The 21,979-nt window shown below is 36.5% G+C and overlaps 1 protein-coding gene across 1 annotated transcript in view; it reads left to right on the top strand.

Moving 5' to 3' along the window:
• SNTG2 (syntrophin gamma 2) overlaps positions 1–21,979 on the top strand; it is a 268,118-nt gene that overhangs the window by 242,214 nt on the left and 3,925 nt on the right. Inside the window, exons 15-16 of the mRNA XM_064448571.1 lie at positions 9,079–9,171; positions 13,751–13,861. Of these exons, the coding sequence (XP_064304641.1) occupies positions 9,079–9,171; positions 13,751–13,861 (204 nt within the window). The remainder of the gene's footprint in view (positions 1–9,078; positions 9,172–13,750; positions 13,862–21,979) is intronic.

Here is a 21,979-nt window from a genome sequence, read left to right on the forward strand (position 1 = left end):
AGAAGTTACTGTCATGGAATTTCAAATTTATAGAGTAACGTTACCTTAGAATTTTGATATTTTATGTTTTCAAAAGTTGGTGTTCCCTATTATTCTCCAACCATGATTCCTTTATAAGAATAAGGTGGAAAAACAAAATTCTAGTCCAAACATCATTGATTCCAAACTGAATTTTGTACTCAGTAATGTCTCTTGCCATTTCTAATTAAAATCCTTTTCAGCAGCAAATTTCCAGATTTTATAGATCACCAAAAAAGAACAAACCTTTATTATATAATAACAAACAAACAGAGAATCTGTCTCAGGTATGTGAAATTATACTTGGGACGAGCTACAGGTAGGAAACTGTTAAACATTCAAGTCACTGTTGTATCTTGCTTTTCTTTATGGAGAAATGAGTTGCTACGAAAAGTTGAAGCTGTTGCTCAGGCACAGAGATGAGGAAGCACAATCTATTCCTGACATGGCTAAAGAATGCACTTTGAATTTTCACTGCTAGAGGATCACCACTGCTAAGCTGCTGGCCTTTGATATTGTCCTCCTACCTCCATTTCTCTCACTGCCTTCTCCTACAGCCAATTTAAGCCATAGGCTGCCTGTTCAGCAGAGGAGGTAGCAAGTCTCCTCTCTTCTGTCAGATTTACATTAGCCATAGGTTCATATTACAGACAGGATGCCATGGCCTCGAGCAGGCATCCATAACTGCATTACCTGCTCATCTGCCAAGTAATAGCTGAATCTGCAACGGTTTAGGAGAAATTAGTTGACCTATCGGTCTTCCTAAGGAAACACAGTTCCCTGCAGAGGACCATTTGCTTCAGGCCACATGCGCATGTAGTCCTAGTCTCTCTGTGTTAGTGGTTTAATGCTTAATCCCAGGTATGCTGAAATTTTCTGAAAAGGCTGTCTGTCCAATGAGAGCTCTACTAAGAAAACCATTTTTGCAGTTAGCTGCGATAATGTCACAAGCATTACAAATTACAGATAGATTAGATCAGCTAGATATTTCAGTTAGAACAACTGTTGTGTGACAGGAATTTTACTTATGAGTATGGCTCAGATTGTAATAGATGACCTAAAGGCAAAAATTTCAAGCATAGCAGTATCCTGAGAAAGCCAGCATTTAAAACATGGACATATTAAGCATAGGTGTTATTTTCTAAAGTACTAAGCACTGAGCTAGCCCCGCTTCTAGTGAAATAGAAGCTTTCTTTGAAGTACAGTGAAAGTATAATGAGCCGTTATTTGAGTCCTTTGAAAAAAATCTTACTTTTAGTGCCAGTGTGTCTCTTGCATACATATATGCTGAACCACAGGCATGCATCGATGTTTAAAACAACTATAATGTCTTCTTGAAATCATCAGGTTACAGTGCCTTCTTTTACAAGAGAATGTACTGAAGATCAGCAACCGCAGATCTTCAAGAAACGTACAAGATTTTTAATGAGATTGGTTTTATTTCAGTAAAGTCGTTTTAATTGTATCGATCCATAATTATCACAGTTCTGTAACCTTTTAATTGTGACATGATGAATTCCTTAAAGGTATGGCCAAATGAGTGGATCTGCCACATTTTTTAAGTGAAGATGGTCACTTGCAGAGAAATTATTTCACTGATCCTTTTGCACTGTTATCTGGAACAGGAATCCACCTGCGCTTCAGGAGTCAGTGCTGGAAGAAACTTCTGAAAACGGTCATGCTTGTGATGAATGTCAGATTTCGTTGCCGTTTAACTTTCTGATTTGTAATGTGGATTCAGAGTGAGAGTGCTTTCAATGTACTTTATAAATGTCGTCTGAAGGTTTTGCTTTAAAAAAAAAGAATATATGGTATATAATGGTGTATATATATATGGTATATAATATAAAATTTTATTTTATCCTAAAATAGTAATCAGAAATTTAAAATATGAGAAAGCCAAAGAATGTGCATTTTTAATTCAACTAATTTCGAATTTCAAAGTGTTTAAAAAGCACTTCCATTTAGCACAAGTAATTCTATGCAAAAAGACTGTGAAGAAGATCTTGCAGGGTGTCTTCAGAATTAAGGGGTTTAATTTTGTATGCCTCCTAGTACACTCTCTATATGTGGGCTGAAATATGTATTTCTCAGTACAACCATAACAATTCTGTTTGCTCTTACCATCATCTCCACATACTACTCAGAGGGGTTTTTTATGCTAAAAGTGGAATTTTCAAAAAAACTCATTCTTGACCTACCCGGTGCCATATTAAGGCTTTTACCAACCTCTGTTTTGGTAAATACATTGGATGCATTAAGAAACCTTACTCTTGTCACTCCTGTATGATTTAATAGCTTGTAAAAAGCTTCTGCATTGAAGTCTTAATGCAAGAATTTCTGTTCCAGATTGTCTGCTATTGGTTTGGTTTTTTTTCCTTTACCCTCAATGTTTTTAAGAATGATTTTGTGCATTATTTTATTTCTAACGCATAATAAAAGAGCATATCCTTTAGGTCCTTCTCTGTTTCAGGCCTTTAACTTCTAACAAGTCCTATAAACTTCCATTTTCCACAGATGCCTGTACTGACAGAAAGACTAAAAAAAAACATTCAATGTAATATGAGATGGGATTTGGTCTCAGAAATAAGAAGAAACAAGTAGCAGTGATATTTGGATTATATTAAAATTTTATCAGTTGAAACTGGCAACCCTGGAGTCTTCTGTTAATATGATTGAAATGTTGACCAGTAATTGATTTCTAGGGAAAAACTCTTAAAATTAAATTCAGTTATTATGTTAATCTCCAGTTTAATAGAGAATGACAAACAAATCGCCTTATATACATGTAGCCCTTTAGGATTCCATTCTCCTCCTCATCTGTATACAATTCATTTTCTTAAGTCTTTCAGGGATCGTGGACTTTGTTGAAAAGTCAACTTTTAATAGGGAAAAGGGCTCAGTTTGGGGTATTTCTAGTTGTTCTGCTTGAGATATTTAGTCACTTAATTTTGATCTGCATATGTCTAAGCTTTAATTTTTTCCTTTTTTTAAGATGAAATAACAACAGATGAATCTTGAATAGCTCAAAAGAGCTTTGCTATTAACTTTAAATAGCTTCTGGGGTCATCACTAAATTAAACATGCTAAATGCATGCCCTATTGTTATTGGCATGTATCTATATTTATTGATAGTTACTATAAAAAAGGAAAAAGAACAGAACCAGATGATGATGGCTGTTTTATAATACATGAAGTAGGTACTGTTTTTACTGAACAAGTAAAACCGTGTTCCCATCAATTGTGTTATTTTACATGTGAAAGGTATGTCTTGTGTCTGGAAAACAATATTCCAAAAATGTATTTATTAGATTAATAAAATAATGTTTAATTCAGTTTAAAATTTAATTTTGATGGACATAATCCCTTGTTCCAAGCAATGTCAAAGTTTTATTAAGGTTTTAACATGAAGTATAGTGATGGCATATTATGTCCACACAGAGGCATAGCACATATTTTAACAATGTGAATAAGTGAAAAATATGAATGCAGTGTGCAGTAGGTGTACTGTATGCATATGGTTCTTGCCCAAATGCTTTGTTGTCTGGTTGTTTTCATCTCTTATTTTTAGAAAGTATGTGCTGAATTCTATAACATTAATATAGTGAAAAATGGTGTCTGTGTTCCCACTTGCATGTAATAAATCTTTACAGCCCATCTTAGAGCAAATGTGTATGTACATCTATAAAGCAGTTGACAGAGTATCAGGGGAAATGTGTAGTTTAAGCAGTAAAGTGTAATGGTATTGTCTACTTCCCAGCTACTTTTTGGAAAATAAACAACCAAAATCATGTACATGCCAAATTTGTATTCATTTGGAACAGATGACTGGTATTTATTTCTGTATTTTGGCTGATCAAAAATACTAGAATTCCTGCTCAACAGGACATAGCTGAGTCCAAAATGAATTACTATATTGCGAATGAATGCTGTAGTTAAAGCAAAAGTGAGGTTTTTTTCTTCACGCAAGACAAAAATTAACCACAATGTAGCCAGGCATCACCTGAATTTTTGAAACTGTAAGCTTGATGAGGCATTATGAACAACAGCACTAGGTTTATAAAAGTAAACTCCATTAAAAGGAATGTACACTATGTCATTTTGCTGTGTTGCCCTTACATGAGCAACATCACTGAATCTCATTTGTTACTTAGAAACTTAATTTACCAAGGAGGTAAAGGAAATCTTAGGAAAAGGAATACTGACTGAAAAGGTTGGTAACTGACCACCCTGATTCTTTAAAAATTATATAAAATGGTATTTTTTTACTATGAATCTTTGTTGATGATCTCGGAATATAACTTCTCCACTGACAGGTGTTATTAGTAATCATGATTTTAAAGAATTTTACTGAAAAACATAAACAAGTGGAACCCCTTTTTCTTGGACAGGATACAATCCCACATCAGAGTAATATTAAAAGATTTTATGTCTTCAAAAAATCCAGAGATACTACATTGGACATCTGTGACAGAACTTAGGCAAATTTAGGCCCCCTGGCTGAAGCATTTCAATAAGCTTATCTTCCAGCAACCACAAAAATCTATTGCATGTCCAGATGTATTTGGAAGCGTTTGGACTGCAAATCCTTGCAGTCCCTGAAACAACCAAACTTACTTATGGCTTCAGCCTACCCAGGAGACCCACATGTCTGTGCTGAAATCAGAAGGCCTCTGATCTGGCAGGCATGCTCACTTCCTTCTGACTTCATACTATGGCTCTATATGGGCAAGGACACTACACATAGAAGGCAGCTCAAGAAGAGGAGGGGTCCTCTTTTCTTCTTCCTTGTCTCTCCTTTCTAAGAAGCCTGTGATGGACAGGCTGCTATGGTGCCTATTACCCACCAAGTCTTTGCTTCCAACCATGTCATAGGGCAGTGACTACACATGAAACATTTCCTTTTTCTGTTTGTTGCTCAAGCTCTGTCTTTGACTGTAAGGATATTTGAGGTATATTTATGCCCTCCTCTCTAAATGGAAATAAAGAATTCCCTCCTGTAGTCCTTTCCCATACATTCATTCTCCAGTTTTAGCATCAACTCACCTCTTTACTTGGGTACCTAACACCCATGAATGAAGTCTAAAGCCCTTGTTAGGTTAGCCAAGCTGTTCACAAACACTTTCCCCTTCCAAGGGAAAGAGTCATCATAACTGATAATCATTAAAACTGGTTTTGAAATTAATTGGCCTGTCATTGAAAAAGTTGTAAAAGCCTCTTCTTGTTAGACAGAATCCTACATCAGTCTTTGTTTTAGAGTACTGAAGCAACCTGTCCCTTGTCCTCTCCCTGTTGTAAAAACTGATGGAGGATAAGCATGAAAGAAGCCTTTCTGGTTTTCCATTTAGATGTAATTAACCCCAAGCCTTCAATGATAATTGCCTTTTGCGGATTCCAAGATGTGTGCGTAGTCATGGAAGATGTTAATTCACATGGAGAGCAACAACAACAACAAAAAAAGAGTACTAAGTTCCTCAAGCTTCACAATATTAGTTAATTGTAGATCATGCTGAGATGGAAGTGTCAAGATTTTTGTAGATGGGAGTGAGAGACAAACTACCAACCAGCTTATGTGACCTTGTTAAAGGGCTGAAATCCTGCCCTAGGGTGAATGTAGGGACTTAATTTCATTCTGAAGGCTGCAGTAAAGAGGTACTTACACACTCTCACCAACATCTGCTTCTAGATGCCAGTCCTCTTTTCCTGTCTACCAGCTACTCTGGTGAAACCGACGCAGTGTGTAGGACATGTACTCTTGAGAGTACATGTGCTCAGGACTACTTAAGACTAGTATTGCCAATATGTGAGATAATGCTAATTAGTGCATAATGATGTTAGTATTGTGTGATACTGCCTACGTTTAGAGTGCAGCGCTAGCATCATAGTGTCATGCTGACCAGCACAGTTCTGCTCGAAGCAGCTGGAACAACCTTTGGTTCTGCAGAATACCTCCAGTGGAACCTGCCATTGGGATGGCAGGCGCTCCGGGATCCTGGGACAGTCTGCTAAATGAGGAGGATACATCAAAGCTGAATTATTTCTGGGAAATCTCTATGTCTATGGAAAGATAGCGTATGTCTGTAGTCATTGTAACTATTAAGCCCTCTCAGGGTCTGGAAGGACAGATACCTGTGCCAAAGCCAGAGCAGTGACATGCTTCTGAATAGGGACAGGTCTGAGAAATTCCTTCTATGAATGAGTCAGGAACACTGTTCTTCCACTATTTGGACAGTGATATTATCAACTTAACGATCTCTTCATGAGTTAAAGGTATATGCATTGAGATACCGATACCTGAATGATTACATAGATAAGGGGTTTGTAATTGTCTTTTATTACAAGTAATTATTCTGCAGATCATTTCACCATTGCTTGGAAAACATTAAATAATTGATCTAGGATGTATACTACGATTTTCTTAGCTGTTGCAGTTCAGGCATGAGACCTTCCTTTTAATAGCTAAATGCTTAATACTTTGACTAAAGAATTTCATCAGGCTTAAACTCCCCATCTACATGCCCATAACGTTCAGAATCACCAAGATTAGAGCTGGTAAAACTTTTACATCTTGTCTGGAGCAGTGCAAGCCAAAGATGGTCGCTATACCACCTTTGCTAATGTTTTGAATTTTCCTACGTGTACGAGCTATGTAAATTAATGTGGCTATTAGGGGATAGCTGTATGACTGGAAAATATTTTAAGGTATATCTTAAGGTTGATAACCTTATAGATTCTCACCTACCTCTGCTTACAATTCCTGTTTTGTGATATGCTAGTATTAGACCTAAGCCCAGAAAAATCTCATTCCCTTTTGTTAAGGAATGTTTCATAAATAACCTATTCTTTTCCTCTCTGTTGCTTAAACTGTGAGCTCTCAAGCTGGCTAACATGCAGTGCTGTTTTATTTTCTGCAAAATTCACTACAAAACAGCTAAGACTAAATTGTTATGTTAAACTTCTATGTAAACAATTGTTGTAGATAACCAAGGGTGATCACAAGAATGGAAAGGGATAGTGCTCTGTACTAGGGTTAATGAGTGGAGATGGGTGTCCTTATCACAGAGTTGTTCAAAGACAGCCTGTTCAAAGTCATTGAGGAAATGCCATAGGCAGGCTTTTAAATTTAAATCCAAACTACTGCTGTTGTTAAAGAAAACGCTATTAGTGTATTTTGTAAGTATAAACTTTATATATCTATTTGTAATGTTTATCACAGTGACAATGCAGCATATTCTGTTTGTCTCTAGTATTCGTCTGGGAATAATTTCCAAACCAGTTCCATTATTTGCAAATATTGAATATTTGTAAAATACTCCAGGCTAATTATTTGTGCATAGTTCATTTTAGTATTCACCATTTGTGGCTGAGCAATTAGATGCTTACCCATTGGGGGAATCTAATTTAATATGTTTTAAAAATTGCTTTGCTGAGTCAGACCTCAGCTAGTATAACCTTTTTAATTGGAAAATAATGGAGAATAAGTTATGACTGGTGCTTAATGCCACCTTATAATTACTGACTAAAATGTAGGGATATTTAAATGTCATTCTAATTGAATATCAATCACTGAAATCTTTTTAAATGCCAAATAATATGATCTTGGAACACCAATGAGCAAAATAATTTATTCAGAAATAATATACATCTCTGTCATTGTTGAGCTGATTATAATACTAATCTGTACTAATAAATTAATTTTATTCCCAGCCCTCTCAATATCCTTATAAAATGTTATATCTGTAACTCAGAAATGCTCATTTTAGTATAATTATAAATATTTTTATTAATAATGGAAAAAGAAAACCTTTACAATTACTAAATAGAGAAGTTTTAGATTATATGAAAATTTTTTTAAAACAGTTAAAAGGACAATCTTCAACTTAAGCAAGTTTATTAATGCTTTCAATCTTCTCTAGGCCATTCTTGTGTTAAAACCATTTATTGAAGTTAAAGAAACTATCCAGATACAAAAATTGCATGTAAACAAATGTCTAAGCATGAGGCAACATTGCAGTTTATGAAATATCAATGAGAGCAAAGTAAAGCTCCCTTGGAAGAAAAAAAATCAAAGATTTCTTAAGGCACAAGGGTATAATTTTTAAAATGGCTGTTAAGGTGAGGTGAGGAAAGGCTGGAGGCAGGGTCTGATCTCTACTCATGCTGAAGGCACTGGGCCTTTTGCCATTAACTGTGAATGGTAGATGTCATCAAGCTGGTTCATATTACATCAGCAGCAGAAGCTTTATCATGTGCTTTCAGAATCCGTCATAAACCCGAGTTAGCTAGCCTTAAAAACACATGTAAAGAAGAATGTTAGTTGACATTTTACTATAACACTTATTCAGAAGTTTAAACAGAACTTCTAGGTTTTGTTAATAAAACAGATTTTTTTTTTTTCTTTCTAACCTGGAAGATGATCGAACAATTGGTGTTTATATAGCACTGACTAGCAAGTATCAGTGCTAACTAATGAGTGATAGTTATTAGTTCTTCTTATTAAATTACATTAACTAACATAAACTAATATAGTGCTGCACTGGCGTGTCACCCATTTTGCAAACGAAAAAACGTTGCAAAATAAAAAAGGCTGTCCACAAAGTTTAGATCAGATGGAGAGGTCAAGTAGACAGATAGCTTTTTTCATAATTAGATTGCAATGACTAAACTTTTAGTCACTGTTACCTGCATATTTGCTGGAAATGATGTCAGAAGTTGTTAATAGGTCAGGTCTAAGCAGTTTTCCAAAAGTTTGAAATAGTCAGATTTGGCTTTGTTTGTTCTGTGTTGCATTTTGTAAGGGATGGTTTCCAAGAATGAGGTACTTATTTTATAGAAGACTGACTTGAAATACAAAAGCCCTCCAGTTAATATCTAGCTGACAGCTCTGATACTGACTTACAGTCAGAATTTTTTCACAATTTTACAATGTAATAAAATAAAGCAGTACCAGTGTTGCCAGCTGAGTGTCTTCCCACACACAAAAAAAATGCATAAAATATTATTTTTATACGATAAATGATGAAGATGGTTTTCTCTCAAAAGTTATACTTTTTTTTCCAGTCTAAAACATATATGTGCAGTTGGCAAGGGGATACTCTGTGTTTCACAGTCGACTTTGCTCTGGGATTTACCTGTTTTGACAGTAAAACAAAGGTAAGAGGAAAAAGAAAAGAAAATATAACTTTTATTTTACTGTTATTGAAGTTATCAGTAATGGTAATTTTTAATGTGGATCAGTAATGGTTATTTTTTATGTCGATGTTGAGTATTTCTTCCTCAAACGTACTGTACTTTTTATTTATATAGCACTGCTGAAATACAGTCAGTTTGGGACTTCAAAGGGACAATTATGGTTGTGCCTTAGCATGTAAAGATAAATTTTGGAGACAGGTATCAAAAAAGTAATTTCCTTTTCAAGTAATAATAGCAAAGGAAGGTTATATTTAGCAGAGAACTTGGTTTCTTATAATGAAGAAACGTCAAGATTTTTAAAAGATTACCAGTCATGAAAAAAATGAAGTGTTGCCTGATTCTATTTGTTTTGAAGCTACAGATATAAAATAAGATTAATTATTCTTCCATCATAAGAAATTTAGGCCATGTCTAAAATAAACAGAACAAGGGCAAATGCATTTCAAAGTCATAGTCTATAAGATTAAATTCACTTATCTTGCAAAAGAGTGGCTATATATAAAATGCCTACAGGGGATGGTTTATGATACATGCCAACTTTGAAGCCCTGTTTATAATTCTACTATTTTATATATAATTTAGTGATACTTTAATTTAAATTCTTCTAAACGGATTTATACATTTGTTTGCCATTAGAAGTAAACATATATACAAAATATATTTCTGCATTAAGAGAGCTCTATGGTAGAAGGTCTGTCCTCTGAAATATGGTCTTCAACTCAAAACTGAAAAGATTTTTTAAATGTTTGTTACAGAAATTCAGTTAGTCATTGTGAGTTAAGAGGAAACATACTGCGTATTGAAATACCGACACAGGATCTAGTTCTTCTGTGTTGGTATTTTGGGGGTTTGGGGTCAAAATGCACAGCTTTATTGAAATCTTTGTGCAGAGAATGACCAAGGTCGTTGTTATTTGAAAATTTAGACTAATTGCACTAAGTGTGCTGTCCTATAGGGTAGCGTAAAATTTCAGGAAATACATTTACATACCTTTCTTTGCCTCAGGTGATACTGCATTCTGAAATTGTGCTTTTTGCACAATTGTACACATTTTGCATGTAGCCACAAATTAACTGTAGACAGTAATGCCATCAGTTTGGACTATAGAAAATATTTATTTTAAATGTGAAGACTGATCGGGGTGTACTCCCACCTTTAAAATTATAAACTTCTCTACTGATAGAACTTTGAGCCACAGTACCTACCTTCAGTATTGATGATAAGGCGGATTTAGATCGATGATCAACCATTGTTGCTTACCTAAGGAGGACTACAGAATGCCATCAGATAGATTGATTCTGTTGTTAAACTGTAAAAACTCTGGCGAGCTCCAGTACATTTATTGTTCATCTGTGTGAGAGATGGGGATGTCCTCTGCAGCCTCAAGCTTGAGTGAGGCACTAATGGGTGGCTTCTACAGTTCATCTTACTTCCCATAATTTTCAGCTGGAGATCACTGTGTTGCCCCATACTCATAGCTTTTTCCGAATATTTCCTACCAACACTGAATAGATTGTTGAAGTGGTCAAGCAATTAACAGTTCATTAGGAACACAGCAATTTTGCTGAAAAAATTTACTTTTTCTTTGAGATAATGAATTTCAAATTGAAGTCACCTACTGATGCAAAGAATGTTCTTATACCACAGCAGGTGTTCCTACAGGCTTATTAAAATAAAGGCCAGTCCCCTGTCTGCTCTACAACTCTAAGCCTGGATCTCAAATTTTGGGCAACCAGCTAATGTACTCATTAAAAAATTTTACTTTTTACAGTCTGGAAAATAATGTAAAAAGGGCCTGCTTATTACAAATGATGAAATGAATAGCACAAGAGCTTTTGCTTAGGAGTGTGGTGGGTTGACCCTGGCTGAACACCACGTGCCCACAAAAGCCACTCTATTACTCCCTCTCCTCAGCTGGACGGGGGAGAGGAAATATAACAACGGCTCGTGGGTCAAGATAAGGACAGGGAGAGATCACTCACCTATTACCTTCACGAGCAAAACAGACCCAACTTGGGGAAATTAGCTTAATTTATTACCAATCAAATCAGAATAGAATAATGAGAAATAAAACCAAATCTTAAAGACACCTTCCTCCCACCCCATTCTTCCCAGGCTCAACATCACTCCTGATTTTCTCTACCTACTTCCCCCTGGCAGCGCAGGGGGACGGGGAATGGGGGTTTTGATCAGTTCATCACACATTGTCTCTGTCACTCCTTTCTCCTCATGGGGAGGGCTCCTCACACTCTTCCTCTGCTCCAGCAATGGGGTCCCTCCCACAGGAGACAGTCCTCCACAAACTTCTCCAACATGGGTCCTTTCCACAGGCAACAGTTCTTCACCAACGCTCCAGCGTGGGTTCCCCACAGGGTCACAAGTCCTGCCAGCAAACCTGCTCCAGTGTGGGCTCCTCTTTCTACAGGGCCACAGGTCCTGCCAGGAGTCTGCTCCAGTGCGGGCTTCCCATGGGGTCACAGCTTCCTTTGGGCATCCACCTGCTCTGGCGTCAGGTCCTCCACTGGCTGCAGGTGGGTATCTGCTCCACCGTGGGCCTCCATGGGCAGCACGGGGACAGCCCACCTCACCATGGTCTTCACCATGGGCTGCAGGGGAATCTCTGCTCCAGCACCTGGAGCACCTCTTCCCCCTCTTTCTTTACTGACCTTGGTGTCTGCAGGGTAGTTCCTCTCACATATTCTCACTCCTCTCTCTGGCTGCCTTCTTAAGTATGTTATCCCATAGGCACTACCACCATCACTGATGGGCTCAGCCTTGGCCAACAGCAGGTCCCTCTTGGAGCCAGCTGGCATTGGCTCTATAGGACATAGAGAAAGCTTCTATCAGCTTCTCAAAAAAAACATGTCTGTAGCCCCCCCACTACCAAAACCTTGCCATGGAAACCCAATTCAAGGAGTTTAACTATCTTTTAGATAACTTTTCTAGAACAGTTTTGGGGGATTCTTAAAGCTATTTGAAAGAATTACTTAATTTCATACATATTCTGTTCCAGGATCATCATGGGCTTAACTTATTCAGCTTTTACCATTTTGGGCCCATCACAGAGATACTTTTGTGGGCTGAAGCTGCTAATTCAAGATAAAGACATCCCAAAGTGTGCATTTTCTTCCACCTTCCAGAACCATCTACTTTTCTTTTCCATTCAGTGTCAACTGTTGAAGAGATGATGACTCCAGCAATGCCTATTATTGCTAAATTATTCCTAAGTTGTTGTTTCATCTCCACCCTAGCAGTTATATAGTGTACATTCATCTATCCCATTTAGATCCGAAATCATTTGAGCTTTGAATACTTTTCAGGTGGTCTAATTAGGCCCTCTGGACCCAGTTAAAATCTGTTCATGAATGCAAAGTTTAAGCACCATCACAATGCTGTGGCATAGTTGGGTTTTTCTTCATCTGTTGTGCTTGTCTAAGAAATCAATGACGTTTATGTCTGCAGGGAACCAGGAGATGGAGTCAGGTTTTTTGTGCCTTCTGTAAACACTTTTTTATTTAAAGGGCATTTCCTTTCAAACTACAAGTAGGGTTCTGAAGACTGCTGGTAGCACTGGTCTACATGAGAAAAATATTTTGCAATGATGTATTTTGGAAAATGGAATAAAGCAAACTTTTTTCTGTGTGTGTGCTTTTGAAATAGCCTTCAAAGTATTTAAATTGTGCTTCCTCTGCAGTGTCCAGGGACTGAATCACATTTCAACATGTGCATAGAATTTTCATTAAGATTATAGGCATTAAGGAAACATCAGCAGGAAGTCCAGATGCAAGTTGTTACCTTTTGTTTTTTTAAACTTACGCATTTTCAGGTGATCAATAGAAAACATTCAAATAAACACAGAAAATGACATTGGGTTCAAAAAAAATTTCCCAATATTTGTCTTTAATAAGTATCTCCATAATTATTAAAACATACCTGTTAGTCTAGGATTTCCCAACAGTAGATGGGAATGCCATGCATAACCCTGCAGAAGGCCAAGAAGCCTAGAATTCTAATATAGTTTACAAACAATTACATAATGTAGAACATATTTTTGTGGTTTGTGAGACTACATTCAATAGTAACTTATTTTATCTGAGGATTTCAAACCACATTACTCACATCAGTAAATTCAGCTTTGCCACATCTGTGTAAGACATTATTATTTACATTATGCAGATGAGCCATCTGAAATACGAAAAATTGAAATAGAGTAAAGAATTGTGTTCTTAGTGAAACTGATACAAATATCCTCATGGATCTTTTTAGGATTAAGCTTCTCCCATGGATTTTTAAATTATGTAGGCAACTGAAACATTTACATTTCAGAGAATTTCTAAATAATTTAGTGAATAATAATATTGCATCTTTGCTTTCACATACGATACAGAGCTGGTCATTTTATTTGCTCTGCAACCAGCCTGTTACCATGCACTATGTTCACTGCCCCAATGCTTCATCGTAATACATAAACACTGATCATCAATCTGTAGTTCCAGGTAAGAGTGTGTAACAGTCCTTAATCAAATTTCCTTCTTTTTAGAACGTGCTATGGAGGTTTAAATTCTCTCAGCTCAAAGGCTCTTCAGATGATGGGAAAACAAGAGTAAAGCTGCTTTTCCAGAATCTAGACACCAAACAAATTGAGACAAAGGTAAGCAACATCCTCTTTCTTAGTTTAGTAAAAAATGAAATGGAATTACTGTCAAGGCATCAGAAATTCCATTTACTACTGCATATGCGTATCTTTTTTCTCCTGTTCTCTAGAAACTCTACAATAAATGGAAATATGTAGTATCTATAGATTTATTACACTATTTGTACAAGCCTGTTACTGAGTTGTGTTATGATGGTATTTTACTGTTATAGAAAGATGATTTCTGTGAAGTTTAGTAAACTTATAATAGCTATAATATCTAAAAACTGCTTTAAAAAAGGATAAAGGAAGAATAAAACTATTTAAATGCTAAATACATTTTTAAGCTGCTACATAGTAGACAAATTTCTAAGCAAATATGTGCTTAAGGTTTATCAATAAAATAAAAGATTGTGTAACATTTATTAACTTTAAAAAGGGAATATTCTTGCAAGAGACCAAACAATTCCTGAAACCTATTGGTTCTGTTGTGAATTAAGAGCACTCAGTGCTTTGCAGGATCTGGAATTAAGGTGTGAAGACATCCAGTCACTACTGTAGATGAGATATTACTGGGTCTTTTTTCTTTTCCTCTAGTAATCATCGAATAAAATTGTGAAACTTAGAATTCAGATTACCAAATGAACTTCAGCAGTTTCTAATTCAGGACTGTAGTTTGATTCATCATCTGGAGGTTTGGCTGTAATTCCTTAATCTGTGCTGATTCTGCCCTGTGATCCAAAGCTTGATGCTGAATAAATATATAAAAAGATAATTTTTCAATCATGCAATTTTTAACAGAATGAGGAGGACTTTGATGTGATAAGACAGAGAACAGGAAGATAAAAGTGAGGTTCAACTGGGATTTAGTGGACAAAAGCCAATGAAAACAGCAGAAAAATATCTGAAGATCTGTGAACATTCTCAAATACTCTTAACTGGGGCTGTACAGGTTAAAGTCAATCATAAAGTGATACTTTTCTATAGTGACTATACAGAAAGGTTATGTGTGACCTATCCTTCTAATGTTTAAAAGAAGTTATAAGAAGAAAATCTCTAACCTTCCTTGTTTATCATGAAGTTACAACAAATGCAATATGTCTGTATATTAGTAAATTATTCGGTATTTCATCAGCAAGCTTAACCTGAGTTGTCTGTTGGCTCTACTGTAAAAAATATTATAATATCTGTTACAAAAGATACAATACTATGATAGCAGGTCATTTCCACAGTACAGTTTCATTTCTCACAGTACTACTTGGAGACAGAAAAGGACTACTATTATCATTTTATACATGATTGTCTGTTGCAGAGACCTTACATACCTTGTTTGGGGTCAGACAGGAAGATTGTACTGGTGCAAAAACCGTAATCTGAATCTCATAATCTGTGTATTAAATCATTAGATAACCCATGTGTGCGATTGGCCAAGGACTCCAGTTCCATTGCTTGCAATGGAATTCCATTGCTTTAATACTGGATCATTCTTCCGTCTTTTGTGGTAAACTGATTTTTTAAAATCTTATTTTATTTTTATTTCTGTGCTCACTTCAATTGTTTTCAATTGGTTTTACTTGTATTTGACTCTTTAAATAGAAAAATTGTAAATCTTAGCATTTTTATGAAAATTTTATTGTTTGTAAAATAATGATAAAAGTTAGTTGTAATGATAATTTTACAGCAAATTGTGTCCAAGAGACAGATTTGTTAAAACATTAAAAATTATTCTTTTGCATAGCTCTAATAAAAACACCTTCTAACGGGCAAAGTTTTCATGAATAATTGTGAGGTACCTTGAAATTATCAGATGGAAGATGATACGTGATCAATTCATACAGAATTCTAAGTATGTATGTACCTAAATGTACATATGTGTTATAAATGTTGGAAGAGCCCAGGAAATGCTCATTAAAGGCCAGAGGAAAGGCTGATACTAAGTAGCTGAGGATTTATCAGGGTTTCCATGACTACCCCTTTTACCACAGCCTTTTACCACAGGGCAGTGTACCCGCTAGGATTTCACATTAAATGGGACTGGGATACAGCTGTGCAGCCTCTCCACTTCAGATAAGTGGCATATACATTCAGGTATATGCCCACCACCCAAATCCTTTTCTTTCTTAGACTTCAGAATTACTGACTTGTCAGGAAATAATCAGCACTAATACCCATAGTATAGTACAGTATCTGCCTCAGCTTATTGTACCGAAAGAGATTTCATAAAGCCAGATGGTGCTGTATGGTGAGATGTGGCCAATAATGACAAACAGAAAATGTCATCAAATAATAGAAGTTTCATTATTCCTTGAGTAAATGAGCCACTATGTGTGAAATAAAGCTTGATACAGATGACTTATGTTCAGTTGGCAGTAAACAGTGGAGTTAAGGTTGCAGAAGGATTTTCCGGATTATGTCTAATTTTATATGTTTATAAATTATTGGGGGGAAAAAAATCACATTTGGGAATTCTATTTTTGCATCTTGGTGACTAGTTAGAGATTATGGGTTTTTTCTCCTTCTATAAATATTAAGCCAGGTGCTTTTTCCTGTACACATCAGTTTTAGGTGAAGAACAATGCATTTTTCCATTTACAATTTTTCTGTTTGAAGGAGCTAATAGCGTAGATTCCTGTCAGTTGTTTCTCCTTCAGGTCCTTCATATTCCCTACAACTTCCCTTAATAGTTTCCCACTTCAGTACTTCCCTGCTTTTAATACTTCCAATAATAACTCCATTTCGGCTCCCTGAAATCCCCCAAAAGTCATTGCAATGCATTCATATTACTCTAAAGTCCCAGCATATTTTTTATCCAGCCTGACAATGTAGAAAAAGCTGTTGCAGCTGGTTTGTAGGTATGTGTGTGCTACCTGGTTAGAGAACCCATGTATGACGGGTGGCCAAGGGACCCCTGCCCTGGCTGCTGCTCATGGCAGGAAAGGACGATGCTCTCGCTGCCTTTCCTGCAGGGTGGTAACACGACCTCCCAGACCCTGCCAACAGCTTGTGCCATACTTCTAGAAATTCACCCTCTTTAAGGTGTCCACCTCTTTGACAAATAAGGCAAAAATTGCACACGTGATTTTATCACTTCATTTCTGAGGGACATCAGACTTACTTTTATAGAAGAGAGACTCAATAATTCTGAAATTGCAGCATAGCATATAAATGGATCTGTATAAAGGAGTAGCTCTGCAACTGTTTTGAAAGAGGAAAAGGAGTGTTTGACTAAGATGTATTCCTGGACTATGGCATTAATGTGCAGTTTGCACCTCAATTCTTCCTTGGATCAGCAGTTTGGAATTCTTTGAACTGGAGATGCCTTTTCATTTCCCTTTGGTGGAGGGCTGTTAAACCTGTGTGTTCTTCAGTCAGATGGAGCATGTTGACTACACATGCACCTCTTACACGTAAGAAGTTCATATGCAAAAAGATACTTGCTTTTGTCTTTTCTTAACAGTTAAAACTAAAAAAAGAAAAGACATGAAAACAAGAAGAAAAAATATCTCTGAATAGTAGTAACAGAGAGCTGAAGGCACGAAGGCAAGTAATAGTTCGTAGTTTAGAAACTGAGCAAATAGTGAATGAGAAGGATAGGTTACGTGTTGTTTGTTTGCTGGTTATCAAAAAAGAAGAAAATTGCATCCCACATTACAAGATCAAAGGGTTATAAACACAAACCAGAGTATGGAAGGAAGGTGGTTGAAATATTTTAAAGTGTTAATTTTTGCAGTATTCAGGAACTAGTGAAAGTTAAACATAGCTTTCTCAAACATGAGAAGTCCAGGTAGATGGGTAAGATTAAAGAGGGAGAAAACATAGCAGCTCTTTTTTTTTTTTTTTGGGGGGGGGGGTGTTGTTTTTTTTTTAAAGAAAAAGGGTTCAAGGGAAGACATAGAGACTTACAGACCAGTCAGCCTAATTTGGATAGCAGAAAAATTATAAGTTTATTAAATGAACACCAAGATTATTAAATAAATTATTTGTAATTCTAGAGAGAATAATAAAGTGATAGGAAACTATCAGGGTGGATTTTTGAGAAAAGACTATAGCAAAATTGCCTCAATTCCATTTTATGACAGGCTAACTACTCTAGAGGGAAACCACGCGTGATCTGTCTTCACTTTATTAAGGCTTAAACATAGTCCCACATGATGTTCTCATAAATAATTTTGGTAAATAGTACCTAAGTCAAGTTACCATAAAAATGTTACAAGTGATTGAAAAAGAAATTCTAAAAGTAGATTCCATTATTTGCTTGCAAAATGGAAGAGTATAACATACACAAATTTGCCTGAACCAGAATCATACCTCTTTAATTTCCTACCTGGTGGAAGTCTGAAGCTGGAGCTGCTCAGTGAAAATTATATCTTTGTATAATATAAATTTTCCAAGTAATTTTTCCAATGAACAAATGTGAGCAGATTTCACAGGAATAGTAAAAAGCAGCCCCCTGATGCAGAACTAATCTTCCTGCCAAATTTCAGAGGCTCAGAAATTAGTAAATCATTCTGGCTAAAATTTTCTTCTGAAAAGTAATCTGTTGCAGAAAATTGGTGTGGTAAATATCAGCCAAAACATTTTATCTTTGGCAAAGTTGTATATAGCTTATGTACCCGACCACAGAATCAAGTACTGGGATATTACAGCGAGTCTTAATAGTACTAGATACCTTAGCTTACATGACATGTACCCTGAATTTTCAAGGCTGCTTTCAAAAAAATAAAAATTAAGATTAATACTTCCAGGATTGTATAGATGATTTATCTCCCTTAGCTAAACTGTAGCTGCCTGGAAGATAAGACTTTTTTTTTTTCAAGCATATATTAATTAAACATTTCCCTTTTCTTCTCATCTTATTTTTTTGTTATTTTTATACTATGTGGAAAAGAAAAGATGGAATTATATTTTAACAATTCATTCACCCTAAGAACAGAAAGAAAGTTTATTTGTCTTTCTTCACTACATTTGCTCTTTTACCTACTTGGTCTCAAATATTTCACTGAAGAAAGAAAATAAATCATTGTGTCACTAGACTGTTCTGAGCCATATTGAAACTTCAGCTAAATGTTGCAGGTCTTGTACCTTTCTTGTCTGTTACACATACAACTTAAAAGCCCTGCATATTTATCTGAGTGCACTCAGTATTCTTTCTTCACTGACTTCAAGCCTCAATTATTCTGTAATTTCACAGTGATACAGTGATACAATGTGATCTGATTTTGCAATTAGATTCTGCAGCAGTTTTGCAGCAGAACCTATTCTCTTTAAAACAGGTCAGCTTCAGGAGAGCAATCAAGGACAGGTCAGCAGCCGTATTTCTTTCTTTAGATTTACTGTATTCATTTGAGAGGATATTTATTCCATATTAGAACTGTTGCGTGATATGGCAAATTAAGGAGAGTGCAAGCAAAGCTCTCTCTTTATAGCAACATTAATCTCTAGCATCGATATAAAGCATAATATAGGACTCAAGCCCTTCTGTGTTTTTATTAACATGGGTCTTTTGTTGCTGAAGTCTAGCAATTTACTACTGAACATCTTGAGAGCTTGAAAAACATTTGCAAGATGGTGGTAGCTGATTTAATATTTTGCCTGTGTGACAGTATTGTACAGTCTGATTGCTGTTGGAAATGTATTTTAATATTTGCTGGAATGGGTGAATTTAGTTGGCTGCTCCTAGACAAGCATCTCCAGAACAACTTTTCAGATGGGTTTCTTGTGCATTAACAAGTTTGCGTCTGCCAGTGCAACATTTAAAAGTGTTCCAGATTTAGCAGTAGACAGTGGCATTTGGAATCACTCAAGCTGAAAGCGAAAAGCCATCTGACTCTTCTAGATCCCTGTAGGACACTGTTAAGAGACTTAAGTATAATTGATAGATAGAGTTGCGATTCATCTGGCACTGAATGTTGGTGTCATAGAACTGGTTCTTATGCCTGCAGGGAAAGAGCACCATTTTGGCTTATCCTTCTGCTCTTTGTGCAAATGACAGTCACAAAGAGGAGGCCAAATGAGAGTTTAATGCAAAAGAAGCTTTCATACCATAGCTGAAACGGTGTCAGGAATAGTGTGGCCAGCAGGACTAAGGAAGTGATCACCCCCTGTACTTGGTACTGGTGAGGCTGCACCTCAAATACTGTGTTCAGTTTTGGGCCCCTCACTATAAGAAAGACATTGAGGTGCTGGAGCATGTCCAAAGAAGAGCAACGGAGCTGGTGAAAGGTCTAGAGCACTAGTCTTTTGAGGAGCAGCTGAGAGAGCTGGGGTTGTTTAGTCTGGAGAAAAGGAGGCTCATGGAAGACCTTATTGCGCTCTACAACTACCTGAAAGGAGGTTGTAGCTGGGTGAGTGTCAGTCTCTTCTCCCAAGTAATGAGTGAGAGGACGAGAGGAAATGGCCTCAAGTTGCACCAGGGGAGGTTTAGATTGATATTAGGAAAAATTTCTTCACCAAAAGGATTGTCAAACACTGGAACAGGCTGCCCACGGCAGGGGTTGAGTCACCATCCCTGGAGGTATTTAAAAGATGAGGTGCTTAGGGTCATGATTTAGTGGTGGGCTTGGCAGTGCTAGGTTAATGGTTGGACTTGGCGATCTTAAACATCTTTTCCAACCTGAACAATTCTATGATAATTTATCTTTGCGTGTTTATATCCGTCTTAATGAGCTGTGCAATACTAATATGTTTGTTCTTCTCAACCATGATATGGCAACCAAGCTCTGGTATACTTGCTGAGATATAGAACTGAATTTAGAATTTCCTCTCCTGTTTCGGCTTCCATGTGCACTGGATCTAAAACCTAGACATCTTTATCTGTTCTTTTTTTACAAAATATACGGTTATCATTTCAGTCTGATTGAAAGAATATGCTGAAGAATACAGTAGTAATAGTTGTGCTCTTGTCAACAACTAATAAACACTAAGGCTTACCAATGTCCTTAAAGAAGTCATGAAATGCACAGGGCACCATAACACTATCTGTCAGTGTCTCTGTTATCTGCCTTTTATGTGATACAGGCTCATGTCTTGTTCAAATAGTGATTCAACAGCTCTCAGAAGTAATCAATAAAATTAAGTGTGTGTGTGGAAATGATGCAACAGGCCTGTCAAGCTCTTTATGATATGTAATAAATCCAACTCTCATAGGTGGGTGGGCAAAACAAGAACATATCTTTTCCTTACTTGGCTGTGCACATATAGTGAGCAAGGTCAGTCCAGTGCGCACATTTTTTATATTCTCAGTACCAGCAGGCAGTTTTGCAGTCTTGTCCTCCCACTGTTTTAATCCAATCTTTTATGTTCTTCCTTTGCTGTCTTCCTTCTAGTGTCTTTGTTGTACTTAATCCACTTATTAGGATACATAGAGTAAACGGAAATCACTTTGGTTATTGAAATATTAGACATGCACTCATTCTTCTAAATATACCTAAAATAAATTGACAATTAAAGAAAAAGCAGCAATCACAGACAAGACAAGCAAGCAGAAGGGTGGTGTTAGATTATATATATCAAATAAAATGATCAGTTACTCAGTTATCTGTCTGGCTGGGTATGGAGAGAAATGTTTAAAAAAAAGAAAAATAAATTAGCAGTGCAATACATTTGTTTGAAAGAAGTGACATTGGTGTTATTTTCTAGGAAAAATTCACATTAGATTCTAAACCTGAAGAGGCCAATTTCCACCCTAAAAGCCATATTCCAGATGGTCTTTTGCTAAGAGACATGTTGTCTCCATGTCGTCTGACTATGCAACAACTACATTTCCCCAAGCCTGAAGGCCATCCCTATCTTTTACCCAATCCATATTTCCAAACTAACCCCCAGTTCCTCTTCCCCTTTCCCTGTTGTAATCTGCATGCAAGCCATATCCACCACCAGAACACCAGTTCTCTGAGCAACCTCTGTCCTGAACCTGCACAAAACTGTACCCCAATTTCTGCTTTGGATATGCATGACTATTCCACAACGTCTGCACCTGACTAGTTAACTTCAGGATTGTGAAGGCAGCCAACACAGACACCAAACACAAAGCACTGTAGCCTCATCTCCATTTGTGGTCTCTTGTGTCAAATACTACTGTGATCAGCTACATTTCTGGGAGCTTCTGGTGCATGAGGCCTCAGGTGAACACCACTG

This window comes from Phalacrocorax carbo, chromosome 3 (genome assembly GCF_963921805.1).
Source record: "Phalacrocorax carbo chromosome 3, bPhaCar2.1, whole genome shotgun sequence".
In the NCBI taxonomy this organism is placed as follows: Eukaryota; Metazoa; Chordata; class Aves; order Suliformes; family Phalacrocoracidae; genus Phalacrocorax; species Phalacrocorax carbo.